Source organism: Pelodiscus sinensis, chromosome 1 (genome assembly GCF_052426305.1).
Source record: "Pelodiscus sinensis isolate ZL-2025 chromosome 1, ASM5242630v1, whole genome shotgun sequence".
NCBI classification, from domain to species: Eukaryota; Metazoa; Chordata; order Testudines; family Trionychidae; genus Pelodiscus; species Pelodiscus sinensis.
The window spans coordinates 166,116,851-166,144,000 of NC_143052.1; the positions used below are offsets into that span (position 1 = coordinate 166,116,851).

General features: G+C 43.0%; 1 protein-coding gene across 1 annotated transcript in view; it reads right to left on the reverse strand.

Annotated features, from left to right (window-relative positions):
* Positions 1–23,206, reverse strand: part of GABRR3 (gamma-aminobutyric acid type A receptor subunit rho3) — a 50,363-nt gene extending 27,157 nt beyond the window's left edge. The window contains exons 1-3 of the mRNA XM_006124215.5: positions 22,599–23,206; positions 15,327–15,439; positions 3,061–3,128 (exon numbers count right to left, since the gene is read on the reverse strand). Coding sequence (XP_006124277.3) covers positions 3,061–3,128; positions 15,327–15,439; positions 22,599–22,756 — 339 coding nt within the window. The 5' untranslated portion in view covers positions 22,757–23,206. The remainder of the gene's footprint in view (positions 1–3,060; positions 3,129–15,326; positions 15,440–22,598) is intronic.
* Positions 23,207–27,150: the final 3,944 nt, after the last annotated feature.

Below are 27,150 nucleotides of genomic sequence, written 5' to 3' on the forward strand. Positions count from 1 at the left end.
TGAATTACTCTTTGTCATGGGCAACATTAATGCTCAAGTAGGAGGAGCGGGGATGCATGTGTTCGGAACAAACAACCTTAACATTGAGAGACTCTTTGCGCTTAGTGTCCAGTCTGGTTCTTGAGAGTATTCTGTTCCCTTACAAAGAGTTGATTGCACAGGCAAACTTAATTCTGGCATTTCCTAACTTTTGAGTGCTTGATTTTGCAATCTTAATGTTCTTTTAACATGCTTTGATCCCCACTGTAATACATATATAGCCACACATGGCTAATGGCTCACAATGAGCTTTGATAAAGTGACATTCCATGAATAATAAAGTAGAATGAAATTTTCAAATTGTTCAGTTGTAATGCCATGTGAAAATAGCCACTTCCACCTCACTTTCTGACTGGGCTGTTGGGCAAGTGGCCCAACTGCGTCTGTCCGTATTATTAACTGGAGTTTGTACCTAATTAAGTGCATGGTTGATGTTAAATTCCACACTGGATGGGTGTGCATACACAATGTGGCTAATACGTCGTTAGTAAGTTGTGACCACAAGCCATATGTCCCTATGCCAGCATCTACAGCAGCAACATCATTATCTTCCTGTAAACCAGTGGTTCCCAAACTTTTCGGCATCACGCTCCCGTTTTGATTTTTGAGAAACCCTCACACACCCCCCTCCCAAAAAAACAGCAGCAAAACTTGGGGTGGGATTGACGGGAGTGTGTGCGGCTGGGTCGCCTCGCGCCCCCCTCTGGAATTTCTTCACGCTCCCCCAGGAGGGCAAACCCCCCCCTCCCAGTTTGGGAACCCATGCTGTAAACAGATGGTAACACTTGTTCTGTTGTGTAGACAAGACTCACATTTATTTAACTGACTGGTTGGTCCTCCTCTCTTCTAGCTCTCTGGGCAGTGGGATATTCTGGAGCATACTGGCTCACATGTTGCTTGTACAGCAGCATGTGCTTATCCTCTGGGCACTCCAGCCCCTGCTAGGGAACTACGATATAGCTGCTCAGATTTCCAAGGCTGAACTTACACATTCAGTTAGGCAGTGGGATAGGTGTGAACAGGCACACACGGACGATCTGTGGAAAGACACTACCGTGCACAAACAACTGAAACGGGTTTGCTATATCCAGGTCGCATGCATGCAGGTGTCATGAACTTGTTATAACAACAGAGTTTTTCTTAGCAATGTATATAGGTTCAGCATATACCAATATTCATGCCATGCTACAAGGCCTATTTATTATGGAGAGGTGGCAGACTCTGTCATTAAATTTGCAGTTAGTTTCCATGATAAAAATCCTCTTTTTATCCCTAGTAACTTTGGTTTGGAAAATTTATTTACCTTGAAAATTTCCACTCTGATTCTAAAAGCAAAGAAAAACAAAAGGTCTTTTGGAGTTTGGGATATACAGAGGCTTTTGCCAGAATGAAGTAAAGTTCCTTTTCCCTTTGGGCACTAACAAGGGAGTAATGTGAGTCCTTTATGATCACCAAGTCAATCTGTGAGGTTTGTTAATTAATACAGTTTATAAAAATCTAATCTGCATTTAGTTTATAGATCAGCCTTATTCCACTGTTTATTTTCTTGGAATAATTACAGTGAAAAAGGAACTGAAAAGATAGTTAGGCTCTGATCTTAGTCATGTGATCTACTTGTACGTACCTCTGAGCTCTTGTAGAGTCCCACTGACTTCAGTGGGGTTCCACATGAGAGTGGTGTATCCCAAAGCAAGATCTAGGTCTATCGTCTACAATTACATTTGAACCGAGAAATTAAATGTGCATTTTAGTCAGAGCTAACTTGTATGGTCATTCTAGGATTGAACAATGCAGCAATAATGTAGGTGCTTCACTCTTCAGTGAAGCTGTGAACATGGCATGAACAGGATGCATTCAAAACTTTACATTCTTGACTAGAAGTAAGAGGTTTTCCCGCACCAAGACTATGTTCTTAGTAAGGTTTGAGACAGATTCTTCCATCACTGCTCTGTCACTATTGCAGTTTCACCTGCACTAGCAATGATGGAAGCGCTAGTGTGTACCAGGTAACTGGCATCTGCTGGTAGGCATTTGCCTACCAGTTAACAGCAGATCTATATGGCACAGTGTTAAAAATGTGGGTAGGCAGTATATACTACCACTTACATCACCAATAGTCCCAGTGTGCTGGGGGGGAAGTGTGGGGAGAATAGGACACAAGGCTCAATGTAGGCATTGCATATTTGAGAGAGAAAAATTCTTAGTGTAAGCCAAAGACGTAAAGTTATGATGTAGAATGCATGGAAGTTGCTTCTGTGGATAGGTCCTGCACAAGCTACGGGCTTGTAGAGTGATTTTCAAAATGTGTGTGTGGCAAGGGCCCCTCTTCTCCAAGCCACTACTGGGGTTTTGCAGCGGGTCTCAGTGGTAGGGAGCCCAAGCCAGGGGCCCACAGGCTCCCTCCCCTGCTGCCTTTACCTAATGCTGGTCCAACTTGTTCTCTCCTTTTCTTCCTCTCTGCCTCTCCACCACCTTCCTTTCGTCCTCTCACTCCTCTCTCCAGCCTCCAACTGATGAGGCTTTTAAAGGCCCTCAGAGAGTCAGCAGAGAAGTCAGCTGGCCCCAATTTGCCTGAGCCAGCTCCCTCCCAGCTGCACCTAATTGTGCTGCAGTTCTCTGCTTTTCTAACAGGAGTTTTTCCCTTTTGGGCTGCCTTTTCGCCTCTCTGCAGCAGCTCCCTGGCCTGACCCTGTCACATGTGATACCGAAGAACTCCTCCTGAACTTAACAGAAACTATAGTGTGGTCAATACTTTTTGGGAAAAAAATCAGGCCATTAAGCACTTCATCTCTTGGCACATGGGAGGCATTTAACACTTGTAACATCTATTAATTTCAATGGGAATTACTTTTATGTATCAACATAAAACTATAACCTTGTAGTATTCTACTCCTTTAACTATACTGGTTCTACATCAGTATCTTAGAGGGTTATTTCTGAAGCCTATGTGATCCGAGAGTTTTGGTTACAATACTGTCGTCTGTCAGTTTTAATAACAGAATTTTATGAGATAAAACTTACCATGTCAACTTCTGAAATGCTGTCAATACTTTCAACCTGCACATCAATGCCCACTGGTATTGGTGATCCTTCAAAATAGCAGAACAAAAAATGTTCTTAGTAGTGACAATAAATGTGTTTGATATAAACCGATTTGTTAATATAAACCTTAACAACCCGAATTGGTCACCATCTCCCCACACACATGCTGTCTTGAATTATTTTTAAAAAAGTTGTGTGCACTGAATCCACTTTAGTATCCAAAAGAGAAAGTCCATGACAATGAAAGAAAAGTTTATGTTAAAAATCTGATTAATAATGAAAGCTTTTCCTACTCCTTCTAAAGAAAATGATTTATTATGCTTTACCAGCTAACTAATAAGTGTGTCCTTTAATAATCTGAAATGGACATGAAGCCAATAAATGGGAAACCTTCTCATTGACTCCTAAGTAAAACAGTATTGCAACCTGTTTCTAAGTGCTGGTGCAACTACCATGATATTAACAATGATGTCACATAAAAACAGCCATACTGGGTCGAACCAAAGGTCCATCTAGCCCACTACCATGTCTTCTGACAGTGGCTAATGCCAGGTGCCCCAGAGAGAATGAACAGAAACGGTCAAGTGAGCCATCCCAGGTTCTGACAAAAAGAGGCTATGGACACTTCAGAGCATGCAAGAACTAGGGTAGACATAGTTCTCATGTTTTTACTACCACATCATGAAAAAATTGCTGACAACAACATTAACTCTTATGTGACCATGGAAGGGCAGTAAAGACACGAGCTGTGAAGAGCAGAGAGAGTATGAGAGAAGATGGATAGGTACTAATTTACTATTTATTTTATAAATAAATTAAATTCCTGATCAAGAATTTTGCAAGTCAAAGCTTCTGTTCTGCCCACTCTTCTGTATTTCAGAGCTCTGGAGAACATATATAGGTTGAAAATGCATCTATAAAACACAGACAGAACAGCTAGGTGACTGCCAGTGACACATGCACTTTTTATAACTTTTAAGAAAAAAATGTAACATTAAAGTTAAAATTGTTAAAAGAAGGTTAGAAAATGCAGAAGATAAGGTTCTCTAACCAATGTTTTCCTATACAGTGAAGATCCCAAGTCTGGAAACACTTAAGCGTGTGCTTTCCTTGAAGCACATGAGAGGAGACAGTGACATTAATGGGATTGTAGAAGTCTTACTGAGAGCATGCAACAAATGCATATTGATTCTTCTCTGTTCAGGGCTTTCTGGTTCTATCAGCTGGGTCAGAGCATTTAACCCTGTGAGTGAGACCCAACTTCCATTGAAATCAATGGTAATTTACCATGGGAACAGATTACCAGGGAAAGTAGTAAATTCTCCATCACTTGGACTCTTTGCATTGAAAGTGGATGTTTTTCTGAAAGAAAAGCTTTAGCTCAACAAGTTATTGAGTGACTGAGTGAAATTCTATGGCCTGTATTATATAGAAGATCAGTTTAAATGAAGATAATAATCCCTTCTGTCTTGCTTAATCAATGAAGGAAGGGAGAGACTCCTATTGATACAAATGGTGCCGGACTGATTTCTAAAAGAGCAAGAAGAATAAACTACTCTCTCCCTCCTTTCCAGAGGGAGAGTCAATCAGGGTTGAGGTACAGAGATGGCACAGCATGGAGAAAGCTTGCATTTGCTGCTGTTTCCATATGCCACATTGGAAACATCAGTGTTTGAGGCTGACAGTTAGGCACCATCACTAAATTCACTTAAAAATAGTATCAAGAAAAAATCTAGGTTTTTACTTTCCCAGTTTGACAAAACTGGGGGACGGGCAACAGGATTTTGTTATTAAACTGAGCAGCTCCAGTTGCTGCTAGGTATTTCCACAAGTCATTATTTTAGAGGGATTAGTAATTTTCACAATGGAAGTTCTGCAGATTTTCAGGATAATTACTCAGCAGCAAAGCCAAATTATTTTCAGATGGATTTATATTCATACAAACAATTCCTACCTTGTGCAATCAGTTTGTCTTCATTTTATTCATTTTATTCATTTTAAAAGGTTTAAACCAACCTCTCATTAGTGTGGTGTTTATTGTCATCCATTGCCTGAGTGAAAGATAATAGCTACATAAGCAAATTACATTAATTTTTTTTAAATTTAGGTCCTCAAAAATTCTGTGACATCTTAGGGTCAATTTCTATGGTAAGAATGACAAAGCCCTGTGACAAATTTTAGGGAATGTTAAGGTATTTTTGTGCAGTTATCCCTTTTACCATGTAGTTGCTGTACTGCATCTACATTTCCATAGACTACATGTAGAATGTTGGGAAGTCAGCTAGTAAATTCCAGAGGCTTTGATATTTCCACAATGCCGTGATAATCACATCATTCACTACCCATGAAATAATTTAACCCTTGCTTTTTGTTCTGGTTCGGAAAACTTGCAATATTCCAACATTTAAAAAGAGGGTAAATTAGCAGTGAATGCATATGCTTCCGTCAAAAGTATACTATTTTGCCAAGCTCCTGTTACTATATATGAAGTAACAGACCTCTTCCAGTTGCATGCATTTATAACCAGGCGTGTTGGCTTTTTAAGGAAGCTATAGATCCAGTATAGTCTGAATTCCCCCCACCTCACACACACTCTTGAGACTAGAACATGGAAATACATCCCTCACCTGAGTTCTGACACCTGATGGAGTTTCAGGTGTATAGGGAAAGGGGCAGGCGAATATAAAAAGTGCTCCTATTCCCTCTGGCAAGGCAGGGAACATGGAATTGGCTAAGACCTAATGATGCTCCCTCCTAAAAAGGACCAGAAAGGCTGCCTGGGAGGGAGTCCATGTGGACAGAAGGGTAAGGGAACTGTAGAGAGAAAGAAAGACTAGAATTCGTTACAGGTCCCTGGGGTGGACAGAATGCTGGGGAAGGAGGGGAGAGCAGCAATAAAGGGTACTTTATCTATATCCATTTGCTTGAAGTATTCAAGATGGGATGGTGCCAGAAGCAGCCAAGGCCTAGGATGGAAGTTAGAGGACTATCAGATGGAAGGAAGAGGCCTTGGGCAAGAAGAGCAGACAGGGCTTGAAATGGTAATTGAGCACTAGCTTCCTGTCTTGACTGTGGCTTCCAAAAGAGGGTGGAAGTAAAGCCCCCTTCACTCCCTGCCTCACTAGCAGACAATTCCTGAGACCTCCAATGGAGGGCTGTGCCACAGAGAGGAAAAGATCTAGGTGCTGAATGGATTGTTGGAGCCCTTTTTTGTAGTGAGCTTCCATTGGACTCTTGCTTGCCTTGGAAGAGGTGAAATTGTTCTAATTTAGCTAAAAGGGTAAAGGAAACTACCCAACCAATAAGGAAACTGAGACAGAGGCCACACTTAATAGTAGGAAGAGTAAAGATAAGCCATCTGTGTACAGAAACTTTCCCTTTTTATTGGTTAAAAATGACCACACATTTCAGTTCAGGTATTTCTTAAGTGTGTGAGTATTATTGTGTTCTCTAGAGGCTGACTTCACAAAGATAGGGTAAACCTTAACATGGCTACAATTACACGCTCAAGCCTTAATCCTACAGGCCCTTGTGCAGTGCAATAAGGAACATATGAGCATTGCATTCCCATATAAATGTGACAGAGACTCTATGCCTGCATAAATCTCAATAACTATGCTTATATAGTTCTTTTCTCAGATCATTAGATCTGGTAGATCTCAGATGGTTTCACTAAGGTGGATAAGTAGAATTCCTCTGGACCTGGAGGGAAACAGAGGCTCAGATAAATTAATTACCCATTGCAAATTAAAAATAATAAAAGGCGAGAGAAATTAAGAAATTGAGGCTAGATCTGAAATGAGCTGGAGAGTCAATGAGGACAGAAGATCCAGGAGGGTTCATCCAAGTAGCAGAAGCATCAGGGGAGATGACTCTTGCACAGAGAGAAGAGAAGAGGACACTAAGGGTATATCTAGACTACATTGTTTTTTCAAAAAAAATTCACTTGCATACACACCACAATCGCGTTCTTTCGAAATTAAATTGAAGGAACTCAGGGGGGTTTTCGACATTGGTAAACCTCAAATTACGAGGAAGAATGCCTTTTTTGAAAGAGCTCTTTCAAAAAAAGGCATGCGTGGACGCAGAACAGGGACTTTTTCGAAAGAAGAGGCAATCGAAAAAAGCACAGGTGTTCTGGTGGCCATTCTGTGAATAGCAATCAGGGTTTTTTTTCGACAGATCATCCATGCAGTCTGGACGCTCTCTTTCGAAAAAAGATCGCTTTTTCGATCCAGTTTTGAGGTGTGGGTGCTCTCTTTCAAAAGAAGCTTGCATTCTAGATGGACCCTAGATGAGTGGATGGAGGGAGAAGGGCTGGTGTGGTAGACTCTAACAAGTCCACAGAGGGTGATGTTAGAGGAAGACAGTAACTTTTTTAAAAGCCTTTAAAATCATGTAGTTAAACAATAAACAGGAAGATTATTTAAAAGGGATTCAAAGAGCAGTTCTCTTCAACTACCTCTCTCAAATGGTAGAGTTCTGCCCATCAAGCCAGTCTGAATGGTGACAGGGCAGATCCTAGCTCTCCAGGGAACACAATTTTGTTGTCTGGAAGTGATCACTTGCCCTGAGCTTAAACTAAGGGTGTGAGCGCTGTGTGGTATTAACAATCGGATTTATTTTTCTCCCTCCACCAGCAGTCCAAAGTGGATTATTTTCCACATCACCTGACAGGCAGTGAGGAGACTTGAGGCGATAACATTTTTAAAAAAGGCATTATAGGATATTAAAAGTTTTGCATGTAGACTCCTGATTTTCCTTTCTGTGGGTAACATGACATAGTACTTTTAGGCCACTACCATTTCTGAGGATGAAGTTTACACTACTGTACAGCTGTCAAATACATAATCCCCTTCTGCTCTCCCACTGGCAAGAGGTACACATCATGCTCATTTACCTTGGCCTGGCTTTCAAAAGAACAACACAAGAAGGAAGAGTCTCCAACAGTTCAACTTTTCATCAAGACTGGGACATTGGAACAGAAGCAATATAGGTACCGGTAATGCTAGGAGGATCTAATGATATGAGAAATCATCATTGTAGCTCCTTCCACACTACATATTTAATTGTTTTAGCACTTGTGGGGGAAGCACATTAACAAATAGAAGCTGTATAGACCGTGGCATCTGAAAATGGAGGATATTTGTACAGCAAGATGCATGCGTTCTGTAATTATGACACAAATTGGACAATTTCTGTTGACACTAGCCCTCACGTGGGAAGCAAACAGTTTTAGGGCTTGTCTAAACACAAGGGGTTTGCTTTGCACTATTCAAATGGCCTGCATACACACGACACAAACCCTTAAGAGAGTATCTTTGCAGTCTATATTACACTTAAATGTAATAAATTCCCCGTGTGTTGAGTTAGTGCAGACTAATGTTGATGGGTACACCTCACTTTTACACTATACCATTCTGGGACTTCTAAAAGAAGTCTAGCACGTTCAGCATTGCTGCAGGGATTTGGGGTAATTCCCCAATAGGAACTAGGATAATGCTGTGTGGGATGGAGCTAGAAGACTGACTGAACAAGTGCAACTGCCACGCTTGTGGCTTCTTGGGTTCACAACGGGGACAACTTACTGTAAGCTGCTCTGGAGCAGCCATACCTAAGACTGCTCCCAGATGCTGCAGCTAGCCATTACAATTAAAGCTTGTCTTGGGAAGCTGTTGACTCAAGATCTTGTCCAGGAACTGCAAATTCAAGCAATGATTTCCTTGCATTTTTTTCCCAGCAGACAGGGCCTGCATGCAAGAGACGGTGTTTGTGGGACCCTACTCGTGACTCAAACTACAAGAGCACTGTGAAATGAAATAGAAGCAGAGAAAATCCAGCATAGGAAACAACAATGTGACAGCCAAGCTTTGGGAATAAATACATTATAACACAGAATCTTTTTTTCCCCAATGTTTCGGTAGGACCAGCTACGTTCTGAATTATAGGTTCACTTAACCTCGTTTTATAACAAATTGCAGGCAAAGAAGTATTTCTAGGGCAAGAAGCAGAAACAGCAGATTAATAGCCTGCTGCTTTTGATTCATCTTGACGTATCTTATTTTGGGGTATACAGATGCAAATTAATCTGTTAATAAATTAGTAATGTCAGAACTGAATTGTAAAAACATAATACAGTAAGAGTCAAAGGACAAATTATGCTTGCATTCACTCTCATGTCCACCTGGAACAACATCACTGCTACTTTCAGTGCAGTTATACCACAGTTACACCCACATAACTGAAGCAGGATTTGGCCCAATTAACCTGCAATAGGTGTTCTCTCTTCCATGGGGCTACCAACAGAGGCAGTGCAAAGTGAGCTTAAACTTGACAGATTTTGGACCGAAGAATTTCCCTGGCACAGAGGGACTTTCTGTGAGCTTTAGTCTGATGGAGATTGTATAGCCAGATTGTAAGAAGAGATTCAGTTGGGTTGAGCTACCAAAATCATTAGGCATGGCTCCATGCTATAACTCCTGGGAAACCCAATGGGGTGTAATTGATGGCAGAATGTAATCTGTTTAAACATGCTTTTGTTTTTAAAATACATGCGTTTGACTCAACTGCTCTGACCTGATTTCCCCCCTTTCAGTAGTGTTAGCTGATGCATCTAGCTGCGCTGAATAAATCATGCTATGGGGCACAAGTGTGCGTGACAGATACAACTCCACCAGGAAACGCAGCAATGAGATGCTCTATCTGTTAAGCTTGAAAAAAACACCAGCTTCTGCATGCATAAAGACAAAGTGATGTAAATCTCTCCTGTCATAAAACTAGATTATGGCGGATGCTGTGCAGGTGCATTGGGGCGGGAGGGCCAAAAGCACAGCAGACCTTCTTCCCCACTCTAGGTGGCAGCTGAAGTTTGCGCAGGGTGTGCCGGTAGAGCTAGCTGGCCCCAAAAAGGAGTATTTGCAATGGCTGTGGCTCCACAATCTCCATGAGTCCAGCAGAGCTTCGCTGGAGGAAGGAAGAGCTACATTTTTTCAGGTGGTAGCACATAACACTAACCAACATGAACCTGTGGGACCTTTGGAGCCATCAGACCCAATTCACCATGACCCTGCACCTTGAGTAATCATCGCACAGCTGCTACAACATGCAAGTACATCAGAGTGGCGGTGTTTGCACCTATTTTGCACTGAGGCAAATGATGCACAAGAGTAATAGTGAACTGAGCCCAGAATGCCTCCACAGCTTTTTCAGTGAAGCACCTCTTCTTTTCTACCCACATATCTGAGGCTCTAAAGAGCCACAGTTAAATCTCTGCTGTTCGGAAAAAACTGGAACCAGAACAGATTGTTTCCTGCTAATTAACATTTCATGGCTTTCCCCACCTCCATCCCACATAACCAATTCCTCTCAGTCAGCTGTACCTTCAAGAGTTAGGAACCATAACCAAAAGACATTAAACCACTCAAAAGAAAAAGATCTTTAAAATAAAACAGGTCATTCCACTCAACTACTAAGCAAATACTCTACATAACAGATTCAAAGGATAATGTTAATGTTATCATTGTGATGCTTAAAAAAGGGATTTTTTGTTTGTTTTTCGTTTGTGTGCAGTGCAGAGCTGCAGAGACACCCGGTGACAACCCCCAGATTAAAGATTATCTCTCCTGATTTTTTTCAGTACTACTACTCCAATTTTCAGCTTCCAGGAATTATTATATGCACAGGATTCACATCCTCCAAGTAATAACTAACATTTTAAGCTAGGCTGTATTGTTCATATTGACTCTTTCCCTGTGGGGTCTGCAACAATAGTACATGTACTTGGGATGTAAAATCCCATTTAAAAAGATAACTGGTTAAATGGCATTTTTAACAGGGATCCCGTGGCAGGGGATTGCTCCAGCCCTGCTGTGCCCACCACAGCATGGGCTGCTCCAACCAGGCCACTCAAAGACCACTACACCACCCTGCGGGCAGGGGGCTGCGCCAGCCAGATGACTGGTTAATCAGTTACCCGGTAAGAATGCTAGTAGGTGTTATCCAAAGACAGAACTTGAGGCACATCCATACCTTGAAATGGAAAGTTGGACTTCTGCTTTTACAAAAACCATCTTAAACTGCCTTCTATCCAGCATTTCTTTCAGGAAATTACTCTGACAGCCAGCTTATACACACTGTAAGTATTAGTTCTAATCTCAATGAGCAGTCCTGTGTCTACACAGCACCCTAGACTCGAAATAAGATATGCAATTTGCACTATGCAAATTGAATATCTTATTTTGAATCTATTTCAAAATAGCTTATTTTGAAATTTGGCACATCTATATAGCGCCACATTTCAAATCTAAATTGATAGTCTGAGAGTGGCAGCCATGTTAGTCTGTAACTCCAAAACCTTAAAAACAACAACGGTCCTGTAGCACTGTAGAGACGTCTATATATTTTTGTTAGTCTCTAACAAAAGGTGTCACAAGACCATTGTTGGTTTTTAAATTTTTCTAAGTTGATAGTATTGAACTTGTAAATCAACTCCAGTTCAGCTGTCTCCCTCGATAATCGGGTGATAAAATTATTTTACTTTTAAATCCATTATTGAATGTCCAAGGGAGGTTAAAATGTTCTCCTAGGTTTGTGTGCTTTACCATTCCCAACATCTGATTTGTGTCCATTTATCCTTTGGCACAAAGACTGTCCAGTATGAGCAATATACATGGCAGAGGGGCACTGGTGGCACTTGATGACATATATCACTTGTGTGTAATTAGTTTGCACACTATGGGCTATATTATCAGCTAGTATAAACAGGCCTACAGCCATTGACTTCTCTGAGGTCTATGCCTATTTACCGATACTGAGAATCTATTCTTCTATATTTTATTTTGCATTCATAGTATGGAGCAGGCTAGCCTGTTTTCATCAATCACAAACATAGAACTGATGACCCTGGCTCAGAAAAGCCTTTTAAAAAGCAGTTCTCAATTTTAGTGTCATAATTTAGGGCCAACATTTGTAATTTAGAGATATCTGATGCCTCAACTTCAAAAGGGACATGTCAATATGTATCCAGTAGTAGAAACTAAACAACTACAATAGGATATCATACTTTTTTGATTCATGCACAATGTAATTAAACAACAATAGTCATAGAATCATAAAATACTAGGACTGGAAGGGACCTCGAGAGATCATTGAGTCCGGTCCCTTGCCCTCATGGCAGGACCAAATACTGTCTAGACCATCCCTGATAGACATTTATCTAACCTACTCTTAAATATCTCCAGAGATGGAGATTCCACAACCTCACTGGGCAATTTATTCCAGTGTTTGACTATCCTGACAGTTAGGAACTTTTTCCAATTTGTCCAGGTCATTTTGAATTATGACCCTATCCTCCAGATTAGTCGCAACCCCTCCCAACTTGGTATCATCTGCAAACTTAATGAGCGTACTTTCTAGACCAATATCTAAATCATTGATGAAGATATTTAACAGAGCTGGTCCCAAAACAGACCACTGCGGAACCCCACTTGTTATACCTTTCCAGCAGGATTGAGGACCATTAATAACTACTCTCTGAGTACGGATATCCAGCCAGTTATGTACCCACCTTATAGTAGCCCCATCTAAGTTGTATTTACCTAGTTTATTGATAAGAATATCATGCGAGACCGTATCAAACGCCTTACTAAAGTCTAAGTATACCACATCCACTGCTTCTCCCTTATCCACAAGACTCATTATCCTATTAAAGAAAGCTATCAGATTGGTTTGACATGATTTGTTCTTTACAAATCCATGCTGGCTGTTCCCTATCACCTTGCCACTTTCCAAGTGTTTACAGATGATTTCCTTAATTACTTGCTCCACTATCTTCCCTGGCACAGAAGTTAAACTAACTGGTCTGTAGTTTCCTGGGTTGTTCTTATTTCCCTTTTTATAGATGGGCACTATATTTGCCCTTTTCCAGTCCTCCGGAATCTCTCCTGTCTCCCATGATTTTCCAAAGATGATAGCTAGAGGCTCAGATACCTCCTCTATCAGCTCCTTGAGTATTCTAGGATGCATTTCATCAGGCCCTGGTGACTTGCAGGCATCTAACTTTTCTAGGTGATTTTTGACTTGTTCTTTTTTTATTTTACCTTCTAAAACTACCCCTTCCCACTAGCATTCACTATGTTAAGGCATTCCTACAGACGTCTCGGTGAAGACCGAAACAAAAAAGTCATTGAGCATCTCTGCCATTTCCAAGTTTCCTATTACTGTTTCTCCCTCCTCACTGACTAGTGGGCCTACCCTCTCCTCTGTCTTCCTCTTGCTTCTAATGTATTTATAAAAAGTCTTCTTGTTTCCCTTTATTCCCGTAGCTAGTTTGAGCTCATTTTGTGCCTTTGCCTTTCTAATCTTGCCCCTGCATTCCTGTGCTGTTTGCCTATATTCATCCTTTGTAATTTGTCCTACTTTCCATTTTTTATACGACTCCTTTTTTATTTTTAGATCATGCAAGATCTCGTGGTTAGCCAATGTGGTCTTTTGCCATATTTTCTATCTTTCCAACACATCGGAATAGCTTGTTCTTGGGCCCTTAACAATGTTCCTATGAAAAACTGCCAACCCTCCTCAGTTGTTTTTCCCCTCAGTCTCAATGGGACCTTACCTATCAGCTCTCTGAGCTTACCAAAATCCGCCTTCCCGAAATCCATTGTCTCTATTTTGCTGTTCTCTCTTCTACCCTTCCTTAGAATTGTGAACTCTATAATTTCATGATCACTTTCACCCAAACTGCCTTCCACTTGCAAATTCTCAACCAGTTCCTCCCTGTTTGTTAGGATCAAATCTAGAACAGCTTCCCCCCGATAGCTTTTTCAACCTTCTGAAATAAAAAGTTGTCTCCAATGCAGTCCGAGAACTTATTGGATAGTTTATGCCCCGCAGTGTTATTTTCCCAAAATATATCTGGATAGTTGTAGTCCCCCATGACCACCAAATCTTGGGCTTTGGACAATTTTGTTAGTTGTTTAAAAAAAGCCTCATCCACTTCTACCACCTGGGTAGGTGGCCTGTAGTAGACTCCTAGCATGACGTCACCTTTGTTTTTAATCCCTTTTAGCCTAACCCAGAGACTCTCAACATTTCCATCTCCTATGTCCATCTCCACCTCAGTCCAAGTGTGTTCATTTTTAATGTATAAGGCAACACCTCCTCCCTTTTTCCCGTCTATCCTTCCTGAGCAAGCTGTACCCTTCTATACAAACATTCCAATCACGTGTATTATTCCACCAAGTTTCTGTGATGCCAACAATGTCATAGTTGTATTTATTTATTAGCACTTCCAGTTCTTCCTGCTTATTCATGCAAACCAACAACACAGGAGACCAATTGCTAATACAGGCAGTCCCCGGGTTACGTACAACATAGGGACTGTAGGTTTGTTCTTAAGTTGAATCAGCCGCTGATCAGTTTCAACAGCAGCTGAATCTGGACACCTGGGGCAGAGCAGCTGGGGTGCTGCCGGGTTGGTCCAGTAGCGCCGAGGAGCAACGCTATGGGACCAACCGGCAGCACCCCAGCTGCTCTACCACAGGCGCCTGTGAGAAAAGCCTGGTCTGCTGGGGGGGCGGGAGGGGGCGCACTAGCGGGTCCTCTGCGTCTTTGCTCGCCTCTCCCTGGTCTGCTGGGGGCCCACCCCAGCAGACCAGGGAGACGCAGCGCAGTTTTTCTCGCCCCGGAAGACGCGGGTGGCAGGACCACGGCGCGTCTGGGCGGTCCCCGCCGCTCACGTCCTCCGGGGTGAGAAAAGCCCCATTTGTAAGTACGGATCCAACATAAATCGGATCCGCGTAACCCGGAGACTGCTTGTAAACCAAAAATAAAAGAGGTGTTGTTGTTTTTTTATTCAGTGCTTCATGCCAATTCAATAGACTCTGAAACTGGTATCTTGCTTAAATCCTTCAAAACAAATGTGATGAGTTTAAGGAATTTGCTAATTGCTACTAGACTACACAATTTTAGGGAGCTATATTAATACAATGTTTGGATAATAGAATTCTTTCTGTAATAGTAAAGATAAAAAATTACTTAGTGAGTAGATCATTTGGCAATTCCTATTACAGTTGTGCAAAAGTAAATAAAAATGCCTTTTATTGTAAACTGTTGCTTGGTTTAAGCTGAGCGGTGGAAGCAGATCTCAGTTAAACCTAACATTCCATTTTTGGGCATGGGTTTAGCAGCTTACATTGCAAAAAGAAACTAACAACTAGTGGAGAAATGTTAATACAGCTACGGCTTACCTCCAAATCCAGGTCTCATTGCAAAGTCATGGTCCTCTATGCGGAGAAGCTGCTCAGACTTTAGAGGGCGTACTTTGGTGCTGTCTAATTTCCTCATTTTAATTTCTCGTTTGCTGTTTTAAAAAAAATCAAATCAGGAGCTTCATTGTTCTGATTGACATTCACAATGATGATTAAATTAGATGAAATAACTAGATTGCTGGATTGTGGGCAATGACACGACACATGACAAAAAACAGTGCAAATGGGGAGAGGAGAGACCAGGAATAAAAATCCAATTATACGGAGAGAGAACATCAACAAAATATACAAAGTTGAGGGTGGGACACACATCTCCTTTTATTCCCTTGGAGGTTGTATCTGTGAATGTGCGAGAGAATGCTCTAAGATAGATAACACTTGCTGAAGAAACTGATGTGTTAGTTTTCACCTAGCTATCTTCTAATCCTTTTTATGAAAAAAACATAATATGTTTGTTGCTTTAATAGATGCCACACTATGTCATACATATTACTGGGGGAGTGGCAGTGACCTCATCTAGTGGTTGCTTTACACTCTTCATGATACAATTTCTGTTGTTTTTAAAGAGCTCTAATGCCTCCATGTTTGCAGCAGGACTCTAAAATTTGGCAGAGATAATCCTGGGGTCACGGAGGTGCCTTCTGATGTCCCCATTAAGCAGATCATTCAAATTTGGCCAAAATTAGAAGCTGAAAAGAAATCACAATGGCTAATTTGTATTTTGCTTACTACAACTCATTCCTGATTTACTGCCCAAACCAGCCAACATCCCATTAGCATTGCACATGCACTGCTGAACCTCCAAAAGGCAGACAACACAGATCGGGGATGGGCAAGTGGATCCAACCCATCAAGCTGTTTGATCTGGCCCAAGGCCCACCTTGCCGCTCCCATGCCCCCAGGCCAATTGAGACCTAAGTCTGCCACATTAAAGATGTGCTTGAAGCCCTGTCCTTTCTGCCTGAAGCCCTGCCCTTTGGGGGGCGGAGGAGAGGGCAGAACCAGCCTGCAACCACAAACCAAAATTTGTGAAGAGATCCCCTGCAAATATTATTGCCCACCCCGACATAGATGATCCTTTTCTTGTTCTTGCTGAACCAGGACACCATAAATTAGAGAGTCATATCTAATGACTGGTGTTAAAATTCTGTTCCTGCCACAACCATTTTAGATCTCATACCTCACTAAGGAGTTACCCAAGCTGAGAAAAGACCCTACATATTTAACATGGCAGACTTGTAGCTCATGCACCCTATATCTTAGAAACAATCTATTGAATCTTAGCTTGGCTATGCGGTGTGTAAAATGTGACTATTACAGGCAGTCCCCGGGTTACGTACAAGATAGGGTATGTCTACACTACCCTCCTAGTTCGAACTAGGAGGGTAATGTATGCATACCGCACTTGCTAATGAAGCCCGGGATTTGAATTTCCCGGGCTTCATTAGCATAAGCGGGGAGCCGCCATTTTTAAATCCCCGCTGCTTCGAACCCCGTGTAGCGCGGCTACACGGGGCTCGAACTAGGTAGTTCGGACTAGGGTCCTATTCCGAACTACCGGTACTCCTCGTGAAACGAGGTGTACCGGTAGTTCGGAATAGGCACCCTAGTCCGAACTACCTAGTTCGAGCCCCGTGTAGCCGCGCTACACGGGGTTCGAAGCAGCGGGGATTTAAAAATGGCGGCTCCCCGCTTATGCTAATGAAGCCCGGGAAATTCAAATCCCGGGCTTCATTAGCAAGTGCGGTATGCATACATTACCCCGCTAGTTCGAACTAGCGGGGTAGTGTAGACATACCCAGAGGGACTGTAGGTTTGTTCTTAAGTTGAATTTGTATGTAAGTTGGAACTGGTACATATTGTAGGGGAAACTCTAGCCAAACATTTCTCCAGAGCTCAGTTTTATTCTCCCACACCTCACTTCCCTCAGTCCTTTATTCTCAAGCTTTATTCTCAAGACCCTCCTGACAGCAGGGGGTGTTGGAGCTGCCCAGGGGCGTCCGCGGGGCCAATGGACCCAAAGCTGGCAGGGCGGGGTGCCTCCCCCACTGTTGCCACCTCCCGCAGCGCGGGGGGGCGCTTCCCCTGCGGCGCTCGGGGCAGTGCCAGCTAAACCGCCTGTCAGGCGGCGCATCTCGGAACAGGACCAGGTACCTACCCAAAATAAACCCAAGGACAGGGAATAGCAACACAAGTGAGAGATATCTACAGGGTGAAAAACTGCAACGAGCATTTCTCCATTGAGTGTAGCGCTGAGGGCTGCGGATAGACATGGCTCTGGGACACCTTAAATTTCAAGCTGCTGCCTTTAAAGGCAAGCAAGGGCCTCTACTGCTGCTCTTTGTGCAGCCGAGCGGGAGCCCGGCTGGCGGTACACAGGAAAGAGCCTCGCACACAGCAATCCCCTTCCAACACCCCACCCCATCCCCGGAGGCTCCTCCACAGAGCTGTGCAGAAGCGGGGGTGGGGGGCACGGACGATCTCCCTTACACACGAAATTATTAGCAGGAAAAGCGCGGAGGAAGGGGGGGAACAGGTAAAATGTCAGCAGGAGCAGAGTTAACCCTTCGCTGCAAGCAGAGGTACCGGGGCAGCCTTTGGAGGCGAAGCACCACAGCCACCCCCCATTGCCGCCGCCGCAGCCCCAGGGAAGGCAGGGAGGGGGTGGAACATTCCCCATGAGCGAAGCGCGCCAGGCTCCCCGGCCAGGGGACTCTACGGCGCGGGGCCCCAGCAGCAACAAAAATGTCGGTGGGTGAAAAAATTAACCCGTCGCCTGCCGGCCTCGGCGCAGGGAGTTTTTTTAAAGCGGCCCCGGCGGCGCTTCGCATCCTCTTCCCCCGCCCCCGTGCTCTGGGGCTGGGGCCAAGCGTGCCCCATGCGCCCCGACCAGCTGCTGCAGTGCCCGGAGGCCACAGCCCGGCGCAGGGCCGGGTGTTTAATGGCGGAGGCGGATTCCCCTTTAACTCTCCCCGCCTGCCCCCCTCCCCAGGTCTCCCTCTTACCGGCTCGCTCCTTGCCCTCCCTCCGCCTCCTCCCGCGAACAGGACTCCCAGCCCAGTCCCACAATGCACCGGGCACGCTGGGCTCCCTCAGCTCCGCCTGAATGGAAATGCTGCTGCTGGGGCACAGCTAGTGCGGGGTGCCTCCCCCACTGTCGCCGCTTCCGGCGGCGCGGGGGGCGCTTCCCCCCAGCAGACCAGGGAGACGCGGAGCTAGTGCCCTCCCCCCAGCAGACCAGGGAGATGCGGAGCGGCTTTTCTCACCGCGGAGGACGTGGGCAGCGGGACCGCGGCGCGTCTCTGCGGTCCCGCCGCCCACGTCCTCCGCGGCAAGAAAAGCTGCTCCGTGTCTCCCTGGTCTGCTGGAGGAGCGGGGGCTAGCTGCGCGTCTCCCTGGTCTGCTGGGGGGAAGCGCCCACCGCGCCACCGAAGGTGGCGACAGTGGGGGAAGCACCCCGCACTAGCTGCGCCCTCACCCCCGTTTGTAACTAGGGATCGATGTAACCCGGAGACTTCCTGTACTGCATATGTTTCCTCTGTTTCAGTGTGTTTCTTGTCCTCTTTCAGTGACTGGTTTACAGAGGCTGCTGCCAAATATTGTAATTACTCTTTTAGTTGGTGTGATTGAATACTGAACTTTCAGAAGAGACTTCTAACCCCTTTTTATGATGGGGGAGGTGGGAAACCACGTTAGCGTCACATAATAGAATTAGTTTTTCTCTTTTTCCTTTTTTAAAGAAAACCCAGAAAATTGCAGGATAAGAATAAGAATGTTAAAAGAATACTAAGAATCTTGTTAATTTATTATTTATTATTTTTATTACCATTGCCACCAGGAGTTGAGCCTTGCAAAACTGTGGTTATTCATGGATCATCTTTGCAGATGCAGATGAGAACGCGAATACCAATTTTGTATCCATGCAGGGCTATAACTAGGAGTCCTAGTCATGGGCCAGGACACTTTTGTGGTAGGCATTGTCCAAAAACAGAACAAGAAAAAAAACACATGGAGTTACTGTGAACCATGTGCTGCAAATATACCTTTTTTCCACTCAAAGTGGAGTTTCAAAATGTTTAATAAAATCTGCATTCTCTTATGTAAATGACAGTCACAATGGTTTTTTTATATTGTAGGAAATAATGGACCATGAGAATAATCTCTCTCCCATGTACTTTTGGTTAATGCTTTAAAATCTTCTTTACATGAGGATGCGGACAAATAGCTTTGAAGAGGGAATTGGGTTACTCTATTAAACCAGTGAAAGTTGCAGGTTAAGTAACATTTTCACATGGGATTCTTTATAAAAGGCCACCCATTTAACCAATGCCATCTGTCAGCAGTGTCCCTAATAACCTTAGTGCTGTCTGAAAAGGATTTCCCCTGGAAGAAAAAGAGGTTGCTGGAAAGTTAGGAACTACTGAAATGGTTTGGAGCGAATACCCCCATTAGAAACGATGCCAAATTAAATAAAACAAAGAAAATATAAATCTATTTGGCTTCTTTCTGCAGAAATGGTGCTGGGCAGCTGCTACAGATCCTCTGTGGCTTGGAAACTGCAGGCTAGTCCCAAGTCAAAACTCAACACTCCAAGTGGTCTATAGAATGCCAGCATTTGAGGCCAGATTCTCAGATGGCAGGTATCTGCTTGCTCCACAGACTTCCAGGGAGTTATGCCAATTTGCACCAGCTAAGGATCTGGTCCTGGAATTCCTCTCCAACTTCATTCTTTTTGTATGGAGGTCAATGTTGACATGCTTCTTCCTTTTATCTTGCTGACCTCACAAGTGTCATGTGGATTAATTAGTTAGCATTTGTTAACCACTTAAATGGCCTCCCACCCACAGTATGGCACGAATGGCCGGGCTGGAGCTAGCCCTGCTCACAGCATGGTGGGACTCACTGGGCTGGAGCAGCCTCCCCAGGCTGGAGTAGCCTCCCCACCGCAGCCTAGTGTGGGAAGAGGACTACTCCAGCCCAGCCAGGCCTGCCATGCCGCGTGCTGCTCCAGCCAGGCTGGGCCTTCCACGGACAAGGGGCTGCCAGTTAACTAGTAGCCAGTAAGCATCACCCAGCAAGTGTGATGCTTACTGGTTAACCGCTGTCATCCCTAAATCATATGGCAATAGGTCTGTATAGTATGTCAAGCAGGATTCTATTGAATGAACATTTCTACTGTCAGACCCCTCTCCCATTTTGTGAATTTTTATGCTAGTGGTGGATACTGGATCAACAGCCAGAAACTCAAGTCTGCTATTCACAGAACACAACAAGGAGAGGGAATAGTAGCATACTCAACTCTCTCACCTCCCTTAATGTTCCACAACTCAGATGAGCAGGGAATACCGTGAGATGTTACACAGTAGGTCAGTCTCCATTCCCATTCAGTTCTTCACCTATTTGAGAGACTAACGAAGTGCCAGGTATTTCCCATTTTGATAGCGGGATTTATTTTTTATTTGCTAAATGGAAAATGACTCTAGTGATAACTACTCCTAGTTATTCAGCTCGTGTCAGACACTTTCCTGAACAGTTGTAACTTTCAGGTTTGTTTGGGACTGGATTTGAACTTATGACTTAAAGATGAGTCATTCCAAGTTCCCTGTGCCATGCCACTTTTCCAAGAACTGCAATTACTACATTATGATTGTTTCCTTTACCATGTATTTGCTATACATAAATTCAGCTGGAAATTCAATGATTCAGAGGAGGTGCAGCTCCCAGAGTATTCCAATTGTTCTGTATTTTATCAATATATGGCATGATGTGAATAAGCTATAAGTCCTATGCTGTCCGGTATTACAAAATGCTAGTATCAGAGGAGTAGCTATGTTAGGCTATAAGGTGCTACAGGATGCCTAACAGATTTAGTCGTACTTTGTCATGCTCATGTCCAAATAAATCTCCAGTTACTCTTTAAGGTGCCACAGGACTCCTCATTTTTACACAATGCTAGTCATATACAATCTGGGGAAACAATTGCTTTCCCTTTCTTCCTCCCATAAGTTTAACTAATGGTCTGGTAGCACTTTATAGACTAACAAAACATGTAGATGGTATCATGAGCTTTCGTGGGCATCTTAAGAAGTGGGCTGTGCCCACGAAAGCTCATGATACCATCTACATGTTTTGTTAGTCTATAAAGTGCTACCAGACTATATGTTGTTGTTTTTTGTAACAGACTAACTCGGCTATCCCCTGAAGCTCCATAAATTTAACTATTTATCATAATGTCTCCTCCTTTCATGATAAGGCAGAATTTTTATGGATTTGGTTTTTATTGGCTGTAGATTAAGGCCTTGCATTCTATTAATGTATTATAATGTAAACATAGAAACACATTCAAAAGCCTCACATGTATGATACATTGAGCTATACAAGCTGTTGCTGGGGGGGAGGGAGGAGTGAGGGAAAAGGGGGAGAACCCATTTCATCCAGAAACTTAAATGCAAAAGTCTATGTCACTTTTTTTCCTCTTTTAAATCAACCATGCTGATGAAGAAAGGCAAAGGAACCCCCCCTCCCGCCCCCCCGGATTTTTCAAATCTGTCTTTTGCAGTAATAGCTGGATGCGATAATCCTAACTAACAACTAAATAAAATATATTAAACAGCTTAAGATTTGGGATTTGCAGTTAGATGTGGAATAATTCCATAAATAACATGCATGGATAAATATTTCCAGAAGAGTAACATACTGTAAAATGATTAAAATTAAAACCTACTTAATAAACTAGCCTTATTCTGCTTTTGAAACAAAGCATCTGGCTACAATAGTTATTACATTGATACTTAGTGCAGTAAAGATAATGTAATAATGATGGTATAGACCCAACGTTAGATAGGCTATTAATGGCAGCAAAGAACTGAAACCCTGGAACTGTATTTGACAGCAATATAATAACTGTAATAATTATCTCTTATAAGGTACTTTACATTTTCAAAGACTTGTACAAACATTATCTAACTGATCACCTATATACACCCCTGCACATTATATATGTATTCATAATCATGATACAGAATGATCAGTGATGTAAATATTACTGTAAAATATCATTGCTATTTGTCTTATGAGAGCATCCAAAGGCCTCAGTCAAAACCGGGACCCAGTCATGGTGCTAAGTCAGGTACAAACACAAAGACCAGTCAAGTGGGACTCTGAACAAACAGAATGCCTTCTCGGGTTTGGTTACACACACACAACTTTTATTAGCAGAATGGCAACTGAGAGACAGGATATACAGCTTACCTGTTATGCTTCTTCATGGGTGAGCATTTCTGCTGCTGCTGATGATGATGATGAAGAAAACGATGATGATGATGATGATCACTTTGAGAACTGACACTGGTTAGCACAACTGTTGGCCAGAGGCAGGCGAGGAGCAGCAGTTTTATTACCAGGACCATGTCTATCGAAACAGACAATGCAGTGGATTCAACCAATCCACCTCAATGATCTTTCACTTTTAGTGCTCCAGTTATTTAGGAGACAGCATACCATAAAGAGGATGCAAGTATAACGAGGCATCACTGAAAACAGAAGACAAAGGTATCCCAGTTTTGCTTTCCTCTCTGAGCTCTCCTTTTATTCTAGCAAACTGCAAAAATTCCTTAAAATCCACATACTAGGCTAGGGTACCTGCTTCCAAGCAGCTGCAGTTTGCCTTTAGAAATTTAGTAAATATAACCACTTATTTTGTTGATTCTCAGTTTGCTCCATTTCTTCCACTCTTTCAGGATAGGTTCTTAGTCGAATGACAGTTTACTGAGTGAGTGATAAAGCAAATGCAGACAAAAGGGTGATGTCAAACATTTAATCCTCCTTAATCCCACACAACACAACACCATATACAAATCTTTCATTATCCTATAAAAATTTGTGCTTAATGAGACAAGGTCACTAAATTAATCTTACTTACTATATATCTCATCAAAATAATTTTATTCACAGATGAAAATATTTCGTTAATTGAGTAAACAGCATTTATTCCCCAGATTACTGATATTATTTGCTTTTGTGATTTGCAGTAGCAAGCATCTTGACTGGAGAAATATAATTAATTCTGGGTCATGTAACTTGTTGAGAAGAACCCAATCCACAAGAATTCTTTTGCCAATGTTTTTGGCATTGAATCTCAAATTTGGACATTCCCCAGCCTCCTCCCCTCTTTTTTTTAAAGCAGCTATCCCTTCACTTTATAATAAATATATAGAACACAACCATGAGCGAGATCAAAGAAACTTCTATCTATATATTTTAGAGTGTGTCTGTCTGTGTGTATCTGTGAGTCCATTTGTTCAAGAACTCGTCCTAAATGGCACGAGCTAGAGGCACCAAATTTGGTATGCAGCTTCTTCTTCTACTAACTGAAAGCAGAGTCAGGGTTTGGTTGTGCAAGGACAACCGTAAACCCTGGGGAAAGGGCCATTTTTATATGACATGCAGAGGGAAGGGCTGCTGTTCAGAGGGCTATGATGTGAGAATGGCCATTGAGGGCAGCGGGACCATAGGGGAGAGCTATCCTGTAAAGTGTCCACTGGGGGCAGCCGTACCACCAAGGGAGTGGCCATTAGGGCTGGGACTCTGCCATCTTGCCTGCCAGCACACCAGTAAGTAGCTGCCCTGCCCCCAAACCCTTTTGTTAAGTCATAAAGAGGGCTTATCGCTGCTCCTGTTGAAGCTGAGGAGTTTTCTCATTGGTTTAACTGAGGGCAATATTGGATCACATTCACTAACTGATACACTAACTTCATCCCTTACAAACCATCAGCAAGTTAAAAGTCATCAGAAGTAATATAATGTATGTTTATTTTTTCTTATATAAAAAAGTAAAAGATACTCACAAAAGGTGCTAAAGTGACCATGAGAGAAACTGAAATTTTCTATCTACAGCAGTGGTTCTCAAACACTTCGGCTTATGGCCCATCCTGCTCAATGCAAATCTTTCTGCAGCCCACCACCCAACCACCTATGATGACAAAATGGGTGCAAGAGGGGATGGTGGTCTCAGGGGTCTGGATAGGAGGTAGGGTATAGGAGTAGGCTAAGGGTTAGGGGTCTGTGCAGGAGACAGGGTGCAGGAGCAGAGTGGAAGTGTGGAGTCTTGGTGAGTGTGTGAGATGGTGATGGGGGTGCAGAGTAAGAGCATGAGGGATGAAGGGAATGGGGGGCACTTGCTCAGCTCTATGCTCCCCCCAGGCACCTCCCCACTGCTCCCATTGGCCATGATTCCAGCCAATGGGAGCTGCAGGCGAAGTCTCCAGGCCAGCTGCTTTATGTGCTGCTGTTCCCAAGTCAGGGTGAGGGGGAGCTTTAGCACACAGAGCTGCTTCCCAAGTTCAGTTACACAAAGGCTATGTCTAGACTGCAGGCTTCTTTCGAAAGAGGCTCTTTCGAAAGCATCTTTCGAAAGAGCCTCTTTCGAAAGAGAGCGTCTAGACTGCACGGAGAAATTTCGAAAAAGAGGCTTGCTTTTTCGAAAGAAAGCATCCAGTGAGTCTGGATGCTCTCTTTCGAAGAAGCCCTATTTACATTGAAGAACGCCTTCTTTCGAAAGAGGAACTTTCGAAAGAAGGCGTTCTTCCTCGTAAATTGAGGTTTACCGCCATCGAAAGAAAAGCCGCGTTCTTTCGAATTAATTTCGAAAGAACGTGGCTTGAGTCTGGACACAGGGGAAGTTTTTTCGAAAAAAGGCTACTTTTTTCGAAAAAACCCCTGAGTCTGGACACAGCCAAAGAAAAATACATTATATTTAACAAAATTATGTAGGCTTTATTCAGGGCATGGATCACAGCCATTTCTGACTTATCTTCACTAATCTGTTTAGTCTACCCCAACAAGCCTAAGTAGCTGCAGTTCGAGGGGATGGAGGGAGAGGCCCCTCTCCACTGGCCCTGGCATAGAGCTGGCACGGCAGATTTGTGCTGGGGCTGGCATGCATCAGAAGTGCTCTATGCAGCCACCCGGAGTCCCTGCATGGGGCTTGTTAAGGGCGGCCATGCTGCTTAGAGGAACTTAGAAGAGATGGGCCTTACACTTAGTCCAAAAGGTGGTAAGATTTATAGTAGCTCTCCTTTCGTTGATGAGGGAGTTCCATAGCTATGGGACAACCAGCAAGAAAGCTCTGCAATCCCAGCAATCTGATTGTATTCACAGATAATTCTATACTTCCCAATGAGTAGAAGAGCAAGAGGGCCTCTGGGTCATGTGGACCTGTCCCCACGGAGAGTCTTGATTTAGACCTCGTATTAAAGATTGTGCAGTTAACAGAGAACTAGGGATAAGGTGTGTGTGTTGACCTGCGGAGGTTTGAAAATATATTAATGCTTTTTGTCTTTTTAATTTTATCTGTCTCCCCCTTGCAGACGTGCCGAAAAAGGGATGTGGATTCCCTCAACTGGGAAGCAATAGCAAGATGCCATTTTGCTTTGCAGACCAGCCATTGGCGTTATTTTCTGAAAAGAGCCATGGAGGGATTTTAATAAAAGTTTAGTGCTGGCCCAATTCCACACTCATTGAAATAAGTGGGAGCGCGACTGTTGACTCCAATGGGAGAAAGTTTGGCCAAGGTAAGCATTTTTTTTAAAGTCCTTCCCACCATGTCTCAGCTATAGTATTTTCAAGAGTTATTCCTGACCAATATATCACTTAAATGCAGACTTTAGAAGGGAGTCCAGCAATATGAAGTTGTCAACAGAGGACTTCCCACTTTCAACTTCTGTGTAGTAGCAGCCACAAGGGAATCAGATATCATGATGAGCAAAAGGATTGGTCATACTAGAGTAATTCTCATTTCTCTCTGTAAGGACAATATTATACATAGCAGATTATAACATCAATATAAATAACCATTAAGAGAACAGGTTAATCTCCTGTGCATTTGGCAGTAATGAATGCTAAAAGAAATCTTCTTTCAAGAGAAACAAATGCAAGATAATGGACTGTGCTTGTAATGGACTAGCCATTAGTGTCCATTTACAGTGTGTTTATATACAAACAGTTAAAATAGAACATCTGGCTCTCTGCTATCATTAAAACATTTTCTTAACTTTATCTCTTCACTTTTACCATTGCCAGGCTTCTAATGCTTATCTTTCAAGGACAAGACAGTGTAAAATAGCAACTTGAGAACTAAAGGGCAGGCTGAACCAGCTCCTCCGCAAAGAAATAAAGATAATGAAGCAAACTAACATCAAGGAATGAAAAGCCTACAAACACTTTCAGTGTTACAGGTAGTTGCAGGGGAGAAGGGAGAGGTTCCCATCAACAGCAAATCATGAAGTGGAGCACGTTGGTGATTATAGAAACAGGATGAAAAAAAATCCAGTGTTAGACAAAACTGACAGAGGGCTTGAATTTTCAGATGTGCCAAGCACTTGTTGTAGCTCCTACTGAAGTCAGCTGAAGTTGTGGGTGTTCAACACCTTTGTATCTCATTCATAAACTGCCCAAGCCACTGTAACCCCTGAAAAGGAGCTGTCCATGACACCTGCAAATTATCTATTCAAAACTGGATGAGGTACCATGAAGGGAAATGAAGGAGGAGTCATCTACAATGATCCTTTGTCTCTCAAAGGTCTCTAAATCACAGGGTAACATACGTGGGGAAACGTTAAAAATGAAACCTTCTAAGCAATGTTAATATAAAAAATGCAGCCTAAAGAACGAATTAGAGAGGGGCAAAACATGATTATCGACCTAGAGCAGTGCCAACTCTGAAAGAATATTAACCAAGGCAACAATTCCAAGAATGATCATGTAATGAGATAGGTAGTATGAGTCTTTGTATGGTAACAGATCT